At 37.4% G+C, this 21564-nt stretch overlaps 2 protein-coding genes across 2 annotated transcripts; one reads left to right on the top strand and one right to left on the bottom strand.

The window, feature by feature from the left end:
* Nucleotides 1-2006: 2006 nt before the first annotated feature.
* LOC106673575 (odorant receptor 45b-like) lies at nt 2007-3846 on the top strand. The gene is made up of 5 exons (XM_014405724.2): nt 2007-2976; nt 3041-3143; nt 3207-3311; nt 3374-3529; nt 3590-3846. Exons 1-5 carry the CDS (start codon nt 2099-2101, stop codon nt 3647-3649), a joined length of 1302 nt encoding a protein of 433 aa, XP_014261210.1. The 5' UTR covers nt 2007-2098; the 3' UTR covers nt 3650-3846.
* A 4232-nt stretch (nt 3847-8078) lies between these two features.
* On the bottom strand, nt 8079-9323 carry LOC106673957 (transmembrane emp24 domain-containing protein 2). Its single transcript, XM_014406363.1, has 2 exons — nt 9029-9323; nt 8079-8777 (listed from the first exon to the last, which is right to left on the bottom strand). Exons 1-2 carry the CDS (start codon nt 9134-9136, stop codon nt 8283-8285), a joined length of 603 nt encoding a protein of 200 aa, XP_014261849.1. The 5' UTR covers nt 9137-9323; the 3' UTR covers nt 8079-8282.
* Between the last annotated feature and the right edge of the window lie 12241 nt (nt 9324-21564).

A 21564-nucleotide genomic window follows, 5' to 3' on the forward strand; every position in this document is an offset into this window, starting at 1 on the left:
ACATTTCAGACCAACTTAAGCGACGAGTACGACGGCGAAACTCAGGTCCTGACACCAAGTCTCTTTTTGATGAATGGGAAAGAATTCCTCAGGATTTTACCAGAAATCTTTTCCAAGGAAGTGATTCGTGCCAGAGGCGGAAATACTCGGTACAAGGGGACAAAAAAGTTTTTATTTCACCTTTTGGTTTTTGATTTTTTTTTTCCTTTTCTCAATAATTGTTTTTTCAGAATGAAGTAATAAACATTTGATTTTAAATGTCTTATTTTAACAATCAAACTTATTTTTGGTACGCAAAATAACAATAAACCTATATACGTTAAAATTTAAGGGTGGTGCGTTTATTTTCGTCTATAGTATATTAATAAAACCTCGCATTCTTTAAATTATTTTGGCTATGATAAACTTTTTATTTGTTCGTTTTTTAAACGAGGGTATTTTAAGACTAGGGTTATATGAACCCTTGGGGGTGGAGGTGTTTTTTAATAAAGCTCATTTTTTAGTATGCGGATTTTAGGTAGGTCTGGTGAAAAATACCGTCAATGAAAATTGTTATTTTGATTGAGTGGAATGGAATCCATGCATAGCTACTCATATTATAATTTGTTTAAGTCGCGAGGAGCGGTCAAGAGTGAGGTAGTTTAGAAAAACGCCTTTTTAATTTTTTTGCCGACGTTTCGACCTTTATTCGGGTCATCTTCAGTCATAAAGTGTGGTGCTATTCTTGTGGTGTCATATTGGTTTTGTGTGAGTGTTGTGGACTGTGTAGAAAACACCTTCACACAAAACCAATATGACACCACAAGAAAAGCGCCACACTTTATGCCCTGAAGATGACCCGAATAAAGGTCGAAACGTGGGCAAAAAATGAAAAAGGTATTTTTCTAAACTACCTCATTCTTAATCGCTCCTCATGACTTCTACAATTATGAAACAATAGGACACTAAGAAACACACGTTCTCTTATTTTTGGTCTGGCTTCCTCGCTGGTTTGTGTTGTTAGATATGTTTCGGCAATTTGCCATCTTCAGATTTGTTTAATGTTTGGCTATATGGCACCAGGCCCATTAGTAAAGATGGCAAAAGGCGTCATACAAACCAAACCGTTGATTATGAAAAGACCAAAATGATGGGTTATGGTGTGGTGCTACAAGTAGATCACATTTCTCTGAAGAAGAAAAATCATCAGGCTACCTAAAAAAAAGCTGTGCTTTTCGCAAAGAAAAACTATCAAATTATGTTAGTTTATTAATTATTATAAATCAAGCAAGCACTGAGGGTAAATTAGTTTCATTCTCATACAACTTTGAAAGTAATAATAATTTCAATTAATTACACTTTTCATTTAAGGTCTTGGTTGAGATGAAAAAGTTAGTGTCATAAGCGGGTTTTGAATCCACGACCTTCGGCTAAATCGGTTCGAATCTCACTCGTGACACTAATTTTTCACGAGTGAGATTCGAACCGATTTAGCCGAAGGTTGTGAATTCGAAACCCGCTTATGACACTAACTTTTTCATCTCAACCAAGACCTTAGATAAAAAGTATAATTAATTGAAATAATTAATAATGTCAATTATAACTGCTAAAAATATGGAGTAATAATAACAATGAGCCTTCATAATTATTCATAATTATGCATAGTGCCTGAAGAAGTTTTTTTTTTTTAATTTTACAACTTATTCTTTCCAAGTACAGATGAGGAAGAAAGGAACTCATATTTTGGTGATGTAAAACTGAAACTTTGGCTCATCGATATAACCTGAGCTTTCAGAGAGCAAAAAAATCATCAATTGCTCTTTAAACTTTTGTAAGTTCATAACTAGCTATTTAATCGAATAATTACCAATACTGCAATATTGAATAAAATTGATTAAGAGAGCTCTGAAAAAAAGTTTATTGCATTTAAAAATAACTTTCACTGGAAAAGCCACATTAAATATAACATTACAAAACAAATTAGATTTTAATATTTAATATATGGAAAGCAGTAATTATCCTTTGCCATTTGTTATTCCATTAACTGTTATTGCTTATTCAAGATTGTATCCATTAATATTACAAATGTTGACTGTTGCTCCTTTTGCTTCCATTAGCTATGGAGCGGCTGGAGGAATCTGACCTCGTCGATGGTCTCAGTGTAAATTACATGAAGTACAGCGGGTTGTGGACAATTATCAATGAATACCGAGAGACAGGCAGAAAGAACGCTATGTTGAAAATCGGTGTGTTTATCACTATGATATTTCTCTGTCCTTTCATAACGTTCAGCTTGTCGAGTTTCTTTGTGATTGAAGTCGATTTTCAAGCAGCGACTATGTTCGTTTTGAATCCCTGTTCTTGTATACAATCGGTGCTGAAGGTCCTTGTTTTCTGGTTCGGTTTAGAAAGCCAATGCCAAATACTAAACATGATGAGAAAAGACTTCTTGAACTGCATCCCAAAAGATAAAGAAGAAGAAGCCAACGAGATTATGAAAAACATTGCCCATCGCTCTAACTATTTTTGCGTGGCTGGAATCACAGCAAACACAGCTTGTGTCCTCGTCTGGAATTTTATCCCTGTCCTTAGGTCGCAATATTTCAGAGAGGAATTGAACATAAAATTAGATAATATGGAAACAAACTCACCCAATAAAATTTTAGGAGGATGGTATCCTTTTAACTACACAGTAACGCCTTGGTCAGAAGGTGTCTATGTCTTTGAATTTATAGTATGTGCTTGGGCAGGCTTTGTCATCAGTCTACACGAGTGCATACTTATACAGCTTGTTATGTTGCTATGGGGTCACCTAAAAGTAGTAAGTTTTGTGCTCAGCAATATCCGAAGGTCTGATTTTCTTGTCAAAAAGAGATTCTCAGCAATCCATTCGTTCAAAAATTATGAGGATGATAGTATAAACAGTTCAGAAGCTGTTAGCAAACGCATGAACGATCATTTACTCATATGTCTGAAAGATCATCAACATTTGATGAAGTATGCTTGTGAAATGCGCACCAATTAGAATTATAAATTAATATCTCCTTATTTGAATTTTCAGGGTCGGAGATCAAATTCGTGACCTGTATAATTTCCTCATTACTGCCCAACTTGGTACTGGCCTGTTGATTATGATAATTACAGTTTTTCATTTTCAGTATTATGTAAGTTAAAAAAATAGAGCATTGTTAAATAAACTTATTACTTTAGTTTAAATTTAATTTCAGGGGACAAAAGATGCATTATTCACTGTCAAATTTGTAGTTTACCTTGGCTATTGTATGGTCGAAAATGTCCTATATTGCTACTGTGGAGCATATTTGGAAGCTGCAGTCCGTCTTTTATTTTAAAAAAAGAAAAGAATTATCCAGATTAACATGTTGTGTTTTTTTAGAGCGAAGAAGTTGGTATGGGGTTTTACAGCGGTGAATGGTACAAAGGCGATGTCAATTACAGAAAAATAGGCCAAATGCTAATGGTGCGTTCGCTGAGGCCTGTTTCTTTAATCGCCGTCCAGCTCTATCCTGTCAATTTGACAACATTGACCAGTGTACGATATCTTAGCTTAAACTATCAAAAATAATTAGCCTAAATTTAAATATTTTTTTAGTTGCTACAGTTGACCTACTCGTCATCAGCCTTGATGTCAAGATTTATTAATGATAATTGAAGATAACAATCAATTTATCGTAGAAAATCATTAAATATTATGCTGCGGTTATTGTTATAATTAGTAATGCCATATAATATAAATTTAAAAAAATTGTCACTTGCATGTAACATTTGATAGTATGAAGCAAAATATATAAAACAAATATCACCATCAAATAAGAATTTCTCTCGAGCTATATGGACGTTACAGATTAACAGGTTTTTAGAAAAAAGCATAATTTTTCACATGTACAAGCACTATTCTACTTCGCTATGGACAAACAATGCACAAACCTACTGCAGAAGATGGCAATATGCCGAATCATATCTGACATACCAAACCTGCGAGAATAGCCAGACCAAAATGATCAGTAATGACAAAACCGCAGGTTCTTTTAGAGTGTTGGATATTCATTTTTTTACCACCCATGGAACCCATTCCAACTGATTTGCTGATGTTTAATAAAACTAAAATAACAAATTTGGACTTAATTTTCATCAGCACTATTTTTTTCACAAAAACCCAATCTATTAACAGGGGTGTCGGTGGGTGCATAGGGCACCCCGATTGTTCATATAACCCCATAATTTTAAGAAAAAAATTTTCTTTTGTTTTTGATAATTTAAATGCCAAAATCATTTGAAGAAAGCCAGGCAAAATTTTATTAACATATCAAATAAAAGTGTGTTTATTTCTAAGCTAAAAATGACCATATAGTCCATGTAAAGGATGGTGTGAACATGTTGCAAAACTTATAATAAATAACTCTAAATAAATAAAGATTGTGAACATCAGCAAGTCTTTGGGTTTCCTTTTCTAGGTTTAGGAGGAAATAGAGGTGTTTAATTATATCCAGTTTAGGTGAATGTATTTATAAGAGTGAAAGTATAGTTTGAAATGGTCAATCGTGGCCTATGAGTATCACCATCAACCCTCAATTGGTCGATTACTCCACCACCATATTTGAATGACTGTCCTAACGGATGGGAGATCACCAATCTCTGCCTATCAAATTACAGGCTAACCTTTCCTACTACAGGAGGAAATCTCAGTATGAATGTATGAGAGGGTGCTTAGGTTTAAAAACTGCATGCATTGAGGGATGAAATGACCTAGCTGTTGACAGTCCGGAGAGCCTAACTTCAAAACACCCAAGTGGATGATTCTCACGACTTGCAGCAAGAAATCGCTCAATATTGTATACATGTATGTGCAGAATTGAGCTAATATAGGAGAAAACAAAAATAAATAAATATAACGATTACAGCGTTCATGTAAAACAGTACTGTTGATAGTTGGCCCTCAGGATCTGACTCCTCATCTTTACTCGACTAAGAATAGGCCATATGAGGTTGACATAATTACAGTTACTTTCAGTCCAAAGCTACGTATCCAGCATGTAGAGAATGTTGCATGATGCATCCCACTTACTTGGGTGCAATTCATTGGCTCTATTTAGTGCATAGGAATGCCATCTGATATGAGAATTATACATGAGCATGGCAGCGAGTATTTGGGTCCCTTGTTCCGATTCTTGGAGGTTTTTTTTTTAAACAAGGGTATTTCAACTACGAGGTTATATGAACCCTCGGGATGCAGGTTTTTTGAAAAAAAGCCCATTTCATGTTGGGTTCGAATGCAGGGCTGCTGGATTCGAACCTGGGGCCTATATCTTACAGTTATGAGCACCGTGCCAATGCCTAAACCTTCGGTCACCGTTGTCCCTCTTGGAGGTATATCTACATCCCTCATGAATGTGTAGTGTGAGGGCCGATAGCAGAATATTCAGTACCCCATCGACCCTCAATTAGGCTAGTTAGATAATAGGGGTAAAGGGTGATGGAGGAATATCGAGTATCCAACCATCTGACTGAATAAATAAAATAAGAAAGAATGTATTTAAGAACATGTGTAAACTGAGCAGGACGATAACAGAAATTGCACTGTACCAGTTAATCAATGACCTGAAAGAAATGCTAGAAGCAAAGCAAGTTGCGATCTGAGCACTGAATGAGCCTTTGAATATCTAGAATTCTAGATGGATTAGAGAAATGTTAAAAATCAGAAAAACTGAGTCAAGGGTAGAAAAAGACACAATAAAGTTAGCATAACCAAAGGATTCCCGCAAGGAGGAGTACTATACCTCTCCTATGGAACAGTCGATGAATTGCTTGAAACTGTGGTCCGCAAAGGGATAAAGGGTCAGGGCTATGAAGATGATAGTCCTACCTCCCAGGGGAAAATTAAAAGAAACCCTCTACGACATAATCCAAGAGAGGCTAAAAATCACAAGTGAACGGTGTAAAACCAACGGAACGGTTTAGGGTGGACAAAAAAAAAAAAAAAAAAAAAAAAAAAGAGTTTTATAATATCATGTTTGTAAGAGAGGAGTGTTTTTTTTTGCCCCAAAATCAATTTTTTATTTTTTTGAATAATATATGAATAATCATTTAAGCAGAGGGAATTCGAATGCGATAAGAAGGTAAGGTTGCTGATCAGGACCCGCCGTATTAGGCTGGCTTTATCCTGGCCCAAGCCTAGTGGCCTTGCCTGGAATGCACCCCCCCCATGGCGAGTGTCCGCCATGGAATAAAGTAAATCATTTATTTTTTTAAATAGAAAATACTACTTTCCTCTCATATATTGATTGTTTTGTTTATTTATTTATTTTTCTCAAATTTATTTAGAGTACAAACAAGAATATATTTTTTAGTTAAAGGAGTTCCCCATTACTCTGGACGCATAAAATGGGGTGGCGCCCAACTCACCAATATTTCTTTGGTTTTTAATATTTTTTTTTAAATTTTAATTTTATTTGTTTAATATAGTTTGTGTATTGCCCCTCCACTATTACCCCCCCACTCCTGGCGAGCTACCGGGATAAATTTTGCTCTGACCCGAAACAACTTTTGGGTGTAACAAGGGATTAACCCCAATAAAACAACCATGGTCAGTTTTTCAGAAAAGAAAATTAGATATCACATAAGGCAGATAAAATTCAATAATTCTGTGATAGAAATGAAAAGAGATCAAATCTCTTGGCATTTAAGGAATGTATCGACACATCAAGAAAGCAGGAGCTTTAAAGGTGTACAGAAGAATAGCAGGAAAAAATTACTGATGCGGAACGGAAGCCCTGTTCTGGATGTACACCATGATGGTTAGGTTTATTCTACATGTTCTAAAGTATAAAAAATAACAAATTGAAGAGAACTCACAGAAAAACGTAGACTTGCACAAATCTGTATAACTGAAACGATGAGAATGTCCCACAGCTGGTATGAAGAAGGTACTGGCATAACCCCTCCCCCACATGATAATGGCAGCACAGAAAACTATTATCAGTATTATCAAAGAGAAACCTACATTGGGAAGAAAATAAAATGGAGGGAAAGTAACAGTCTAATGAAAGATCATCCAATACTCATGTCCCCAAAAGATGACCATGACTTGAACAGGTTTGAGTTTAATGAAAATTTTTAAATAAACTTAGGTACCATAAAAGAAGCATACTATGCGAAAGAGAGAAAAACACTTTAAGAATGGCACCATCTATCTAGAAAGCAAGAAAGTACAGTAGCAGGAGAATTCGATCCTGGAACCAAATACTCAGGACCCATGGGAAAATACTTGAATATCTTCCAAAGTGTAGTCCATGCAATCGAGAGATCCAATTCAATCTAAATAAAGGGTACAAAAACAAGAATATAGCTATCATGTCTGATTGAAGCACTAAGTTCAAACATCATTAGCTCAAAGATGGTGCTAAATTGCGAAACAAATTAAGTATGCAAAACAGTCACTCTCTGCTGGGTCCCAGGCCACGTGAGAGTTAAAGGTAACAAGAAAGCAGACATCCTGGCAAGTAAAAGGGCTATACTGCTGATAGAATCCGATCCCTTCTATGGCATATGAATCCACCCTATCAATGAGCACCACTGATAGTATAAAAAGAAAATAAGAGTACAAAATATACGATGCTATATTTGCCAAGAGAAGGAAGTGTTTTGGAACATACAATGTAAAAATAGAAGAGATGTAACCACTGAAACCGGGCCTACTAATCAAGTTCCTAAAGTTGAAACTGGTGTGCTACATCACAGAACGAAGGATACAACAGCTCTTAAAGGGCCCAGTAAAAACACCTAATGACTAGCTATTGGCAGCCACTGGAGTCCAATCTCAGCAGTTGGATTAAAAAGATCAAGTCTGACCCTGTACTGCCAAAACTTGCAGTGGGGGATTCTTTAGGCTTGCTGGTAATTTATTGTATATCACAAAAGGTGGAATTGCCGGAGGATTGTGAGAAATGATAAGTTCAACTCAGTGGCACATGTGTATCTATATGTGTACACGGATTTGAGCTTATATAAATCAGTAATCAGTAATATAACGAATACTCTTTATTATAAAAACTGTACAATTTCTCAAAAAAGAAAAAAAAAACTATGGATGACAGGACAGTCTTTATTTTATGTTGCCAGATAAATTATACAGGATATTTACAAGTAAAATCTTTTCCAAATTTTGTTGACTTTTTATACAAAATAAATAATAAATAGTTTTGAAAACAGAAAAAAAGTGAATATGCGATTCAGATGAGTAGAAAAAAACCCAATAGTCCCAAATACTTTTAATTATGGAAATCAAACTAGATGACCCGTCTGACTTCAAAGAACCTCTTGAGGTAGTAGACTTGCCCGATGGTCATTGCGATAAGGATCACGGCTTCGAATATAGACCACACGGCGACTTTGCTGTTGGTGGCTTCATTTATCCCATGATGGATTTTGTCCCTGAGGGCCATGTACTCTTGTTCGTGTTTCACTCCTGACAGGGCGTGCGACAACTCTTTGATCATGACTTCGATTTTATTGCTATGAACGTCATCCGTCGATTCGTTTGTCGGGGCCTCTCCGACCTCCATCGAGAACATTACAACCTTGGGCGATATGGTCGACATCTCGTTGCTGAAGCAGTACGTGTAAACGCCGGATTTGTGCGCTGAGAACGTATACTTACCGCTCGACTCCCTCTCGCCCTGGTAAATCGAAGCGCCATCCGGACCAATTATCTTAACGTCAATGTCCAAGAAACCACCTTCGGACGTTTCAAACATCAGACCCATCTTTGTTCCCTGTTCCACCTGTCAAGAAAAAAGGGTATTAGCACAACAAGCAATGAAATTTATAACTATGGCCGCGCACAAAACGAAGGCTATAATAAATACTATTGCGTTTTAACTTATTATTCTACTTTTTTTTAACTTATGCAGTTATTTATAATAAACTTAAAAAACAGATTTGTCACTATTTTTTGACACTGGATAGTACAAAACAAAGGCCATTTGTAGGCAAAAAGCCGTTCGTCCTGGGCAAACGGCTCGACCAGTTTCACCTTCTCGAAGAAGCATTCTTCGTTGTGGGCGTCGACGGTGACAAAATAACTTTCGGAAAAGTCCAAAAGGCTCAAAAGGGACGCCAGAAGAGCGATGGAAAAGTGCATTTCGTTGAGGAAAACTGGGAAAATCCGATCGAACGTTTCATAAAAGTAGGCGTATGTGGCACGAGCAGGTTAGAACGGAGGTTACACTGGTTAGTGGTTGTCAGTCGGGGGACGATGCTCCGGCCAACGCGACAACCGTGTCAAAATCACTACGATTATCGCTTTATGAGTTTATGTTATATTTTAAATAAATATTTTATACGTATTTTTATAATATGTTAATATTTTTTAATCAAAACTGCAGTTAACCCTGTAGAGTTGAATTGGATCGATCGTCCTGGCATCTTTCGGTCAGTTACGACCATTCTGTAGCGGTGTAACCTTCATTTTTTTTCAATAATTCTAACATTTCTTAATTTGATACAACTTGTTTACGCTCGATGTTTTTTTATAGTTTTTTTTTGTTTCTGCGCAATTTTTAGTACAGTTTTGGTCTCCGAATTGTTTTCAACATACACTGGGCAAAGTCTGGCAAAGCCAAAAACACTCAACCTAAGTTTTACACTCATGCTCCCCCTGTCTAAAATAGATTATTTCCTCATAATGAAACTACTCTTATTTTACCCAAAAAACATTAAAATTTTATTTTAACAAAATATAACAGTTATGCGTGTCAACAACAATAACTGATTATACTCGCAATGGGCCAGAGGACAAAGGTCAGAAACCAAGTCATATGAATGAAAATCCTCTCAGAGTGTGATTAGCTTTCATGATGGAACTACCAAAGCCCATTCGTGAATTAATTGTTTCCTTAAGAAATCAAGGTAAGACCTTGAGGGAAATTGGAAGGACTGAAATTTTACAAACTGTTCTTGACAAACCATGGACTATCGCTCCAACCATTGTTGAGAACTTGCCACGTCAATATGGTGTAACTGCTGGACGACAAAAAGTATGGCGAAAAGCTAATAAAGCAATGTAAACGAAAAATATGAGGCCCACGTTTAACACGGTCGTCCGTCTGACCCAAAGATGTTAAATCGACTTTCATCCGAGAAAATAACGCATTCCGAAAACAATGGTGGTTTTTGTACACAGTTGTATGGTTTCTTCTTGGGAACTCGGCCGAAAAAAACACTTTCTCGTAACTTGTTCTTCACCGTTTGCGGAGTAACTGTTACAGCATAGTCATGTGACCTTAGCAATGATTGGGGCGCTAGTCCACGGTTTGCCAAGGACAGTTTTTAAAATTTCACGTTTATACAACTGATACATTTTTGGTGACCGCTCTGTTGGATGGACCACCCAATTCATTATATCTTTCGATAATTTTTGAAACTGTACTTGCATTTTTCTTAACAGCCCTTCCAATATCCCTCAAGGTATTAGGACTAATTTGCCTAGTGTATATTTTATTTCGAAATAGCTAATATCTCTTAACTACTAGTTTTCCTTGCTTTCAATTTCTATCTCGTTATTTGCATTTTTTTACTTCAGCGAACAGCTCGCCCAAAAAGTTTCGAGAAAGGTTAACGTGAGTGCCGCGTCAAGATGGCCGTTCAACTCATATCTCTTCATGAAGGGTTCGGACGAAGCCCTAAAGGTATGCCAGGTTTGGTTAAATTTACATATTTCCTTTGACTAAAGCATAGGGTGAATTTTGATTTTAGCCAGCCACAGATCATCATGAAGGTCGCTTGGGACGACCAAGGCGGATGACATCGCAGCCATTCGGTGAGTACTCTATTTTATTGTTTTCTTTTAGACATTTCAATTTACTTTTGCGACCAACAAGTGTTTACTTTTTTCCTCCGGCCCACGATAGATCTTTATTTGAAAGAAAATTCATTCTTTTAAAAATCTGCTTGGATTAGTACAGCCCTGCCACCTGGTTTCCTACCTTCCCCTCTTGTACGAAACAAAGTCAAAATCTGATTCGCAAATCGCCAATCGGGTGCATCTGAAGAGGCTCCTGGCCCAAAGAAACGACGTTTTTGCAAAACTTAAAAATATTGTTGGTTTCATAAAATGTTTTTCTTCTTGGACAAGGGCGTTGTTGTCTTGATGAAATATCATCTTTCATCTGGACATCATTGTTGTTGTCTAAAACTCACCTTTCAGTTTGGAAGAAATTTAGTTTCTTTCTACGATGCAAATTTTTTATGCTCAAGTCTGAAATTGCTGTTGCTAGTACTTAGCAGTTGTCAATAGATCTGGTGATGGAGCTGGACAAGGTAAATCGGAAATATTTTTGGTTTTATAAAATGTTTTTACTTCGTAGACAAGGGCTTTGTTGTCGTGATGAAAAATCATCTTTCATCTGGATGTTTTGTTATTATTAAATAATCCTTAATAATAATAAAAGAATAATTTTATAATACTTGTAGGTTGAGATGGAGAGGTGGTGTCCGAGTGGATCGAAATCACGATAGTTCAAGTGGTGCAGCGACGAATTTAGCCGAAGGTCGTGGGTTCGAATCCCGCTCATGACACTAACTTTTTAATTTCAACCAAAACCTTACATAAAAGTAATTGAAAGAAGTAATTTGGTCAATAGACCACTAAATATAATTGGAATATTTCTATTATTAAGTTATCCATAGATTATTTTCAATAATAAACAAATTTTGGTAAATTGTTTATAGGCAAGGTCTGATTACCAAACGCTCTACTTTACTTTTTAGGAAATTATTTAGGGCAATTCCGTTAATCATATTTTATTTTGATACCAAAATTGTCCGGGAGAAAATTAAAGTTTAAGAAAAATAATGTTAAGTTGATGTGTTGGTCTGCGAGTCATGTTTCAACCGCCTTGGTTGGGTCCGTCTTTACTCGCGGCTTTGTTGAATTACTCAATAAGAAACTAAGTACCGTTTCAAACGAGAAAATAATCTTTTGTTACTTGTACCGCTGATAAAACTGGTACTAGTTTTATAACAATACAACAGTGTTGTTTCTTAAATAAATTGCCGTTGGCCACCGTTAAACGATATTTTATCAACTCGGCAACCGTTAAAAGTTACCGGGCGAAGAAAATAATATTTCATAAATATCAATACTATCCATAATGAGGGATCTAGGGCCGGAAGTGGGACGCGATGGGGTTGGTCAGCACAGGAAGAGGATATAGCCCTCGGTTATTGAGTTATCGCCCCGCAGGCTCCTTGTTCGTCCAAATCTCCTTTCACTTCCCCTTCACTAATGGCACGACTTCCCCCTTTGCCTCCAAGTTACAGCTGTTAGTGATTTTCAACAAAAACATAACTAACTGTAACTGCTCCGCGTGGGGTAAAAGTCGCCCTGTGTCACTTATTTATTGTAGAATATTGTGCTACTTTTCGAATTTATTGTATTGTTTCTTGAGTCTGTTGTTTGATTGTATAAACTCATCTGGGAATTTTTTTTTTTGAGTTTTTAGGCCGGCAAACTACTTTGGTCATCGCCAGTACTCTCTTTCTTAGCCTTGCATTTCTTTTCTTATTAAACCTACTAATTTCATTTACTCTTTCTCCAGTCAATTGTGGGTAAATAACACAAGTAACAAACACAAGTGCATAGAAGCAAGATAAAAACATGATAACCTGGTTAGCATTACCCCAGAGTACTCGATATTCTCGGAGTAATTGGGGAGGAAAATTTCACAATTGGGGTTATGCCCCTCCATTCACGCTAATAAATTACACGTTCACACCACCAATTTAACATCATTGGAGTACTACCAATGGGTATTTTTTCCACTGTCTTTAATTTTGTACATATATTTTTCCCATCACTTTGATACATGTTACCTTGTTAAAGGTACTTGTAACTGCAAATTAAAAACAGATTAATTAATAAGAGTGTGTAATGAAGACAAAACCTTAAACAATTTGAAAATCGCACTGCATAGTACAAGTTGTCAGACGTTACAAGTAGAGACTATAAAATTTCTGGATGGTTTAGTGATGGATGATTTCGCGACCAATTGTCTATGGCGCTCATTATTGGGGGTTTCAACGGTTTGAGCTGGTGGAAAGATTTCAGCGTTGTTTTTTTTTTATTTTTATTAAAAAGTTGTTTCGGCTTCCCCCCATGACACCTAAGTATATGTTAACGATTGAGACCTCGACTTCTCTCGTTAAAGTTTTCACCTTCGGCCTTCATGTAAGATACTGCATTAAAAGTCTATATTTGCCTGCTCACCGCCTTTCTCGTATTATAACTTTGGAAGTTATAAAATGACAAAATTGTTCAAGCACTGGATTGATTTGGCGGAGAGATGCGATTTCGGTTCAAACTTAGAAAATAGGGACAAGTGTAGTGCTCAGTTATTGGTCATCGGTCAGAGGATGGACGAATGTTATCGTGAGGAGTGTGTGCGGTCGGCTAGACAATCTAACCGTTTTTTACTATACAAGGATAAGGACAGTACTCCTCAAATTTATTAAACACAAGTATACAGAATCAAGATAAAAACATGATAACCTGGTTAGTATTACCCCAGGGTACTCGATATTCCCCGGGGTAATTGGAGATGAAATCTCAGAATTGGAGATATGCCCTCCATTCACGCTAATAAATTACATAGTTCACACCACCATTTTAACATCACTGGAGTATTGCCAATGGGTATTTTCTCAACTGTTGTCTTTAATTTTGGTCATAGAACTGAGCTTTAAGCCATTGAGTTAAGTTGGTTTTTCAAGTTAGGATGCAACTTGCTCTATTTAACCACACTCCTTAGGGAAAACGTGAGGTTTCAATTTGTGCTTTGTGTAACTTCGGGGAGAGGGAGGATGACGTCTATTTCTAGGTTGCCAATCTCACTGAATTTGGATTTCTCCATAATGGACACAGGAAGCTCAGCAGAACCCGGCTAATTGAATTTCTTGATGGAAAGAATTGCTTAGCACTGATCAAATACGCGGCAAGCTTAGTTTTTGCCTGTTTTTAATTTTTTTTTCTTCATGTTTTCATAAAAGTTTTCTATTTTTACTTTCAATTACATATTTAATTCTTATATTTTTGTTGGAGTAGTGATGTGCATCAACTTACTGCAGACGGTATTTACCTTGCTGTACAATGTTAAATTACTTTGTTTCGTATATATTTTTTTTTATTATTAAATAAACATTATTATTATTTTATAAAATTTCGGTTTCGCTCATAGTATTGGGACGTTCGTTTTTGATTCATTCCACGTCATGCACTCCGGGGGGGGGGTGTGCTTTTTACAATAGACACATTGTGACATCCCACCACCCTTTACCAACAATAAGGCTAATTTTTTAAAATAGATTTTTGGAGGGTGTGAGCAGTTTTACGAGTCTTCCCCATGAAAGGGGGCCGATTTATTTGCGTCCGGCGTGTCTGATTTACGATTCGGACGAAGGACGCACTTTTCAAAAGGGACAAATGATATTTTTATTGTACGACATTATTAATTATGCCTAAATGAGGGAAATGCAAATGAAACGCAAGGAGCTCACCTTCTTATCGGATGGGGTGTAAATGTAATGTGTCAGACAGACCTGGATGGAATCTCGTGATTTGTGATTTACTGATTTCTCTTTCGGACTGGCTTGATGCACTGCGGATTAAACGTCCACCGTGGATTTTCTTAAAAACATCTTCCTCAAGTCTCAACAGATTTAACACAACGTACTAACTACACAAATCTGTCATTGTGTCACCCATAAAAAGTGAAAGACATCTAAAGCTAAAACGACACACCAATCTCAAATCGAACCAAAATTGAATATAAATGGATACCAACAAATGAAAATATAAATGGAATCAGTTGGAAAATCCTTTGAGAAATATTAAGGATTGGACATATACAAATTTGCCAGGTTTTTAAAATTATAATTATTATGCACACCCGCAACTTTAGTTACAATAAGTAAATTTGGTAAATCACAGAGAATATGAAAAAATTAAACATGATATGACACACCCTCACTGAAGCAAACCCCTAGGCCACTAAGCCATTGCTTCTTCAGCCGACGTGGAGTATTTCCAGGCAGGGTTAGTGTAGAAAGTTGTTAGTGGAGGAGTTTGGGTGTACGGAAGAGTATTGGGAATTTTTGATAAAGGGCTCTTATCTTAGTATTTTGGATTAGAGAGATACGGGATGAATGGGAATGTCGGGTGGAGCACCAAACTGCTACTCCATAGTGGACGGACGAATGAGAATTTTGTAAACGGTAAACGGGATTATTGGTCGAGCAGTCTCGGCAAGCGTTTGTAACGGCGATTCATTTTTTGTCGTTTCAGGCGAGTGTGTGGATTCCACGTTAGTATTTTATCGATGTTCAATCCAAGGTATCGTACTATGTCAGCAGTCAGTATAAGTATGTCATTCAGTCATAATGGGAGGCACAATGACTTTCTTAGTACGACAGTGACTCAAACTTACTAACTTTCGTTCACTTGATTCACCATTCATCATGTTCTAATGGGGTGAGGTTAGTTTACAGATAGGAGCTTACAACAGATGGGTTGGAGTGAGAATAGAGGATATCCGGAAAAGACTGTATTTGCTGACTGGCCATGGTGACTTCGCAGACAAGCTACATGAATTTAGACTGAAAGAGTGTGGCGATCGTGAAACTGTGGAACACGTATTCCTCCCTTTTTGCTGCAAAGACCAATAAACAGCGCCCTACATCGAATGCACTCCGAAGGGCTTTGCTTTCCCGTATACTCGGTCGTCCTTAAAAGGACAATGAGGATCTTTAACGTCCGCACCTAGTCTTCCGGCCTTATCGGGCGTTTTGATTCCCAAGATGAGAGCTGACGCACCTCCGCATACGACAGAAGTGTGTTACTGCCGCAGCATTGGTCTAGAGGCAGCTCAGCCCCGAGGGGCCAAGACCCCCCCCCCGCTTGCCATTCCGAGTGGTCGAGTCCGCATTAAGCATTGAACCGTATGCCGCGCGCAAAGGGCTACCTAAGCTGAAATACATCAGCCTAGTCTCCCAGAGTAACAGGGGCTGAACCTTGGAACATTTCTGTTACCCCGTAGTACCGTAGTTATGCACCCTCCCCCGTCTATGCAGACAAGGTCTGGTACCCTAATCCACGTTTGCCTTTGATAAAGCACCCGTCGCCCCATGCCGACCCGAGGCCGACACGAGTACAGCTTGTGCTTTAGAGAGGTTGCCACGCCCTCAGGGCTACACCAGAGTTCGCTGGGAAGAACGAAGGAACCTGGATTGAGAAAGGGACGTAGATGAGGACACGAGGTACACCTTTCTTGCATCCCGAGCTTTAACCACATTGTACCACCCTTCGTCGTTGTAGCCTTCCCCAGTGGCTCAATCGGTTAGCGCACGGTACTTATAAGACTCCGAAGAGCTATCTAAAAGTGGCTTTGCGGAAAGATATTACAAGAAGGAAAACTGGACTTCCTAAACATTAGCATCCTGGACACGTCTCATGCGTGACGAAATTCCAGCGGGTCAGAGATGGATTCACCTCTGTAAAATAGCCCATTAGGGGAAGAAGGAAGGTCAGCAGTGTATATTGTACAAAGGATCGGGCTAAGGGTACTTCCTAAGGTTACTCCAGATTTTACTGGAATATAAGAGAAAATGTATGTATAACAGTATGTTTGTCAGATAGAATCGCAGAAAAGGTAAAAGGTACAGGGAAGAATCTTCTTGAGTTTCCACAGTAAACCCGTCATATCCGGGTCCTATAGCAATAACAATGTTTATATTTATCAATTGTCTGGACAACTAAAATGACCTATATACTAATACGAAAAGTGTACTGAATTTAATAATATTAAAAAATATATTATCGTTCTACGTTTTCAAAAACGGTTCAACACATATAGTTCCATTCGCCCCACTCGATTTCCAGTTGTAATTGCTCAAGTGTGCCCATCAATTATAGATGTTAGGCAATAAAATTGAAAAACAATTTCTTCCTCCCCCTATTTCGGAAGGGTTTGTCATCTTTTTCTACTGTTCTTTATTAGAAACCGAATAAATCGATGGTATATCTGTAGTAATAACTTAGAAATGTAAGAGGGAGGTAGAAATGTGATGATCAAGCAGACTGGATCCTCCCCTACGGCTATTTCTTAGTTGATTTAACAGCTTATATATCGCTCTGGTTATTGGCCCTTGTTCCAGGGTTTGGAACGACATTAACTTGTCGCTCAGCTCCTTTACTTTCCAGACAAAAAGATTTTCTTTATCCTTCTGTTTTCCCTTGTTCCAATTTTATTGCAAATATCTCCAAAAAGGATTTATTCTCGGGTTTCTCTTTAAATCCGTGTCAAATGAATTATTTAGGATAATGTTCGATTCTGTTGCTGTATTTATTGCCGAGATCTGGGGTGGTAATGTTTATTGATTTTGAAAAGATTCTGCGTTTAATTTAAAAAAATCTTCCACAAATTAAACTCCATTTTAAGAATTTTATCTGCTGAATGAGTTAACAAATTCTAAAAATTAGTGAAGTTTGTTCGGCTAGGATCGAAGCGCACAAGTTGAAATCATCGACAGTTGATCACTTAACTTGGTCAATTCTCGCTGATTTAGGCACAGTCCAAATTGCTTTGAATGAAACATAAACTAGTAAAGTGATCCTGCATTGATCAGTTCATTATGTATTCAGGAAGGTTCATACGTTTTTGAATAAGTTTAGCAAGTTCTCGATCTTTCCGTTCTAATTGTTTCTAATTTTCTGAACATATCCATTATAAATAACTAAGTGGTAAGTGAATTAAAACCTGACCTTAGAATAGTTTAGAAAATAGCATACTTTACATTCTGCCTCAATCCCACCTACACTGACTCAACCGGTCACTCTAATTCATAATAATAAATACATTCATTCATGACAATTAACTAATTGGAAACCTAGTTTGGTGGGCCTGGGGGTAGGGATGGTAACGGTATATCGATATATCATACATATCGATATATTTCTACATATATCGAGTGTATTTTTTTATCGACATATTTGAGTATAAATACTTGAAATGTATCGATATATTCGTTTTTTATTTACGAAAAAATTAATTTACAAAAACTTGACTATAAATTTTTCTTATGCATTATTGGATAAATAATTTAAAAAAATATCCCTGTCAGTACGTCAAATTGGATTAGAGGCTGCCGTCTGGCATGAGACATCGATAAATGTATATAATTTTAATTGTCTAAACGTGATCCATGAGTAAACCTAACTTATGCCTTCTGCGTCGGCATGGGCATCTGTATCTACGTTTCTGCACACAATTTTCAAATGCTTTTTTATGATGACACTTTCTCCGGGAAAAAAAGTCAAAAAAGTGTTTTTTGGAAATATGGAAATGCACCGGAAAAAGGAAAACAAGTGGCAACTTGTAAAACATGCTCGAAAGGCTTAAAAACCGTATTTTTCATAACCTTAATCTATTTATCTATTTTATTTTATATTTTTTATTACTACTTCATACGAATTATATAATTATTCATGACCATGAGTATATTTTTAACGTTACTAATATCAATTCACTACTTTCGTGGTCCGCTTGACCAATTAATACATGACAATTAATTAAGGTTTTTAGTTGAGATGAAAAAAAGTTAATGTCACGAGAGGGATTCGAACTCACGACCTTCGGCTAGATACGCCGCTGCTCTCCCACCATTGAAAAATGGCAAAAGGAGGGAAAACTCATAAGGTGGGGTTGAGATGGGGAGTTGATGTCCGAGTAGATCGAGGTCACGATAGCTCAGATGGTAGAGCAGCGGCGTATCAAGCCGAAGGTCGTGGGTTCGAATCCCGCTCGTGCCATTAACTTTTTTTCATCTCAACTAAAAACCTTAATTAATTGTCATGCGTTACTAATATCGTTCTTTTCTTCCAGTTGGGCTTGCTCATATGAATATTATAAAATAGTCTAATATACCTAAAATTAAATATTTCGTTATATCGATACATTTTTCACCATATATCGGTGAAGACGATATATAGTTTTCGATATATCGATATATAGATTAAAGATTGCCATCCCTACCTGGGCATTACTCTATATACCGCTTCAAATCCATTCACTCACTCACGCTAATAAATACATTTGTTCTAGATGGGAAAAATCATGTCTAGAACGCCATCAAATGCGACTGTATGCCTTTATCTGTTTCAGTTATCCCATAAAATTGTCGCTATGTCTTAGAATCTCTATTTATGATAAGGTTGGGTGAGTATGTTATCTTTATGTATGATCTTTAAAAAATTGTTCTTACTCAAAGTTTGGTTATTTTCAACAATTTAGATTTCGGGCATTAAACGCTCATCATCAGGTTGAAGGAATTTCAAACACGTCTCTGTTTCATGACGAGATAAGTGTTTGTAACTCCTTCTACCTGATAGTGAGCGTTTAATGCTCGCAATCCGGATAGTTGAAAACAATGAAATATGGGTAAGAACTATCTTTTAAAGTTTTCATTATTAGGGCGATTTATGAACAAGCCAGACCTTGTGCAACCAAATTGGTTCCAATGAGTGTTTTACAATTATTTGAGTGCCTCTCAAGGCGTTTCTCTTTTGTTAATGTCCAAGGGTTAGTATGGTGGGGCCAATTCGAAATCTGGTCAAATGTTTGTTATAACAGGTTTTTGTTTTAAATACGGTTGATGCAATTAGGTGTATATTTCGAGCTTAGCCACCAGTAATTATAAAAAAAATATGTACATAAATGATCCTTTTTCCATGTTTTTTTTGCTATATCGTAGGAACGGGTAAAAATTATTTAAAAATGCATCAAGTAGTAATCTAAGTGTGTGTATGGTATTGTCAAGATTTTTACACGAAGTTTTAAAACTCTAAAATTTCGGATTCGAGCTGGAAACCAATTTTGCAGATTATGTAAACAATCCTTTCATTCGATTTGTAAATCAATCCAATAACGTATGTATGTACATAAATTGATTTAACCAGATGTGGGGAGATAAAACTAATTTGAACATTTACTGACAATTATAGATATTTTTCAGTTCAGTAAGCAAAAATTGATTTTAATATCTGATAAATTTCGTGTACACAGAGCAAGGCTAAAGCGGTTTCTAGGAGGATGGGATCTCGTTTGTTCATAACGCCTCCGCTGCCTTCTTTGATGAGAAATTCGCTGACCTTCTCAACCCTGGTGAAGAGAATGGGGACAGATAGGTTGCCGCAAGTGCCCACACAGTGGCCGACCGAAGCGATCGCAACTATCTTGTTGCCGCAGTACAAGGGCGACCCTCGGTCGAGTAAGCATCCTGCTTTGGCATCGCCGCACAGGATCGCAGCGATGACCATGCGTTTCGTGTCGACGCAGGTCGAGATGTCGTAATCGCAAAGTCTCTTTTCGCACTCTTCGAAGGACAGGAGTTGCACTTCCACTTTGCTCGTCTCGTCCTTCGTCCGACCCGAGAATCCACCTCGGCCGATCCCGAAACACCGAGGCTTGCTCTGGATGATCAGTTTCAACGCCGAATCGTCCACGTTCGAGACTGGGACGAACGGCGCACTGCCCTCCAGTAGCAAAAATTGGTTCAATATCTGCAGGACGGCCACGTCGTACTGGATGAGTGCCGACGGCTTCAATTCCAGGCAGCGTTTATGCGGAGTGATCCTGTCTACGCGGTAGATGATGTTGTCCGCTCCGTACCTGTGTCCTCCCGTCATGACAGACAGTTTTCTCGGGTTGAATGGTTGGACACGTCTATCGACGAAGGGGCCGATGCTGGAACATGTCGTCAACACTTTGCTCAAGCTGATTATCAGACCGGCCGATTTCGGGACCTGCATATCAGAGATTTCTTCCGTCACCCTTATGATGAGCCGCTCGTTCATGTTCTCCACGTTCTGCGTCTCACCAGAATCTCGATTTTCTCTTGTAGACTTTAACCGTCTACCGAACAGCTTTGCTATTTCCGTTGAGGAAGAACGATCCATTGTGCCAGCGACTAAAACAAATAAACACAAGTGGTATAATTTTGTCATTTTCACTACAACAGGGAAACTATTAAATAATCGAACAATTTAAAATTTAAATTCGGATCACCTGAGTTCATTAAAAAAAAATCTGGTATATTAAACTGATATATGAAACATCACATATTTTCCCATTTATATTTAGTGGTCTAATTGACCAAATTACTTATTTCAATTCTTCTGTAAGGTCGTGGTTGAGATGAAAAAGAGTGTCACCAGCGGGCCTCGAACCCATGACCTTCGTCTCAATACGCCGCTGCTCTAACCACGGCAATAGCTCGAGTGGTTAGAGCAGGGCGTATTGAGCCGAAGGTCGTTTTTTTCAAATCCCGCTCGTGACACTGACCCTTTCATCTTAACCAAGACCTTACATAAAAAGAAGAATTAATAGAAATTACACATTTTCGAAGAAATTTCTCCTACTTCTAGCATAATCAATTAACATTTATTTCGTACAAGAATTCGAACAGTTATGATTTTTCTATAATCATTTAACATTTTCACGCGATCCGTAAAGAAATGGT

The sequence above is a fragment of the Cimex lectularius genome, unplaced genomic scaffold (assembly GCF_000648675.2).
Source record: "Cimex lectularius strain Harlan isolate CLEC.00 unplaced genomic scaffold, Clec_2.1 scaffold42, whole genome shotgun sequence".
NCBI lineage: Eukaryota > Metazoa > Arthropoda > Insecta > Hemiptera > Cimicidae > Cimex > Cimex lectularius.

Coding starts and splice junctions, on each gene's coding strand:
- LOC106673575 (XM_014405724.2), top strand. CDS start 2,099: ATGGAGCGGCTGGAGGAATCTGACCTCGTCGATGGTCTCAGTGTAAAT. Junction 2,977..3,040: donor GATCATCAACATTTGATGAA/GTATGCTTGTGA, acceptor TTGAATTTTCAG/GGTCGGAGATCAAATTCGTG. Junction 3,530..3,589: donor ATTTGACAACATTGACCAGT/GTACGATATCTT, acceptor ATATTTTTTTAG/TTGCTACAGTTGACCTACTC.
- LOC106673957 (XM_014406363.1), bottom strand. CDS start 9,136: ATGCACTTTTCCATCGCTCTTCTGGCGTCCCTTTTGAGCCTTTTGGAC. Junction 8,778..9,028: donor AAGAATGCTTCTTCGAGAAG/GTGAAACTGGTC, acceptor TTTTCTTGACAG/GTGGAACAGGGAACAAAGAT.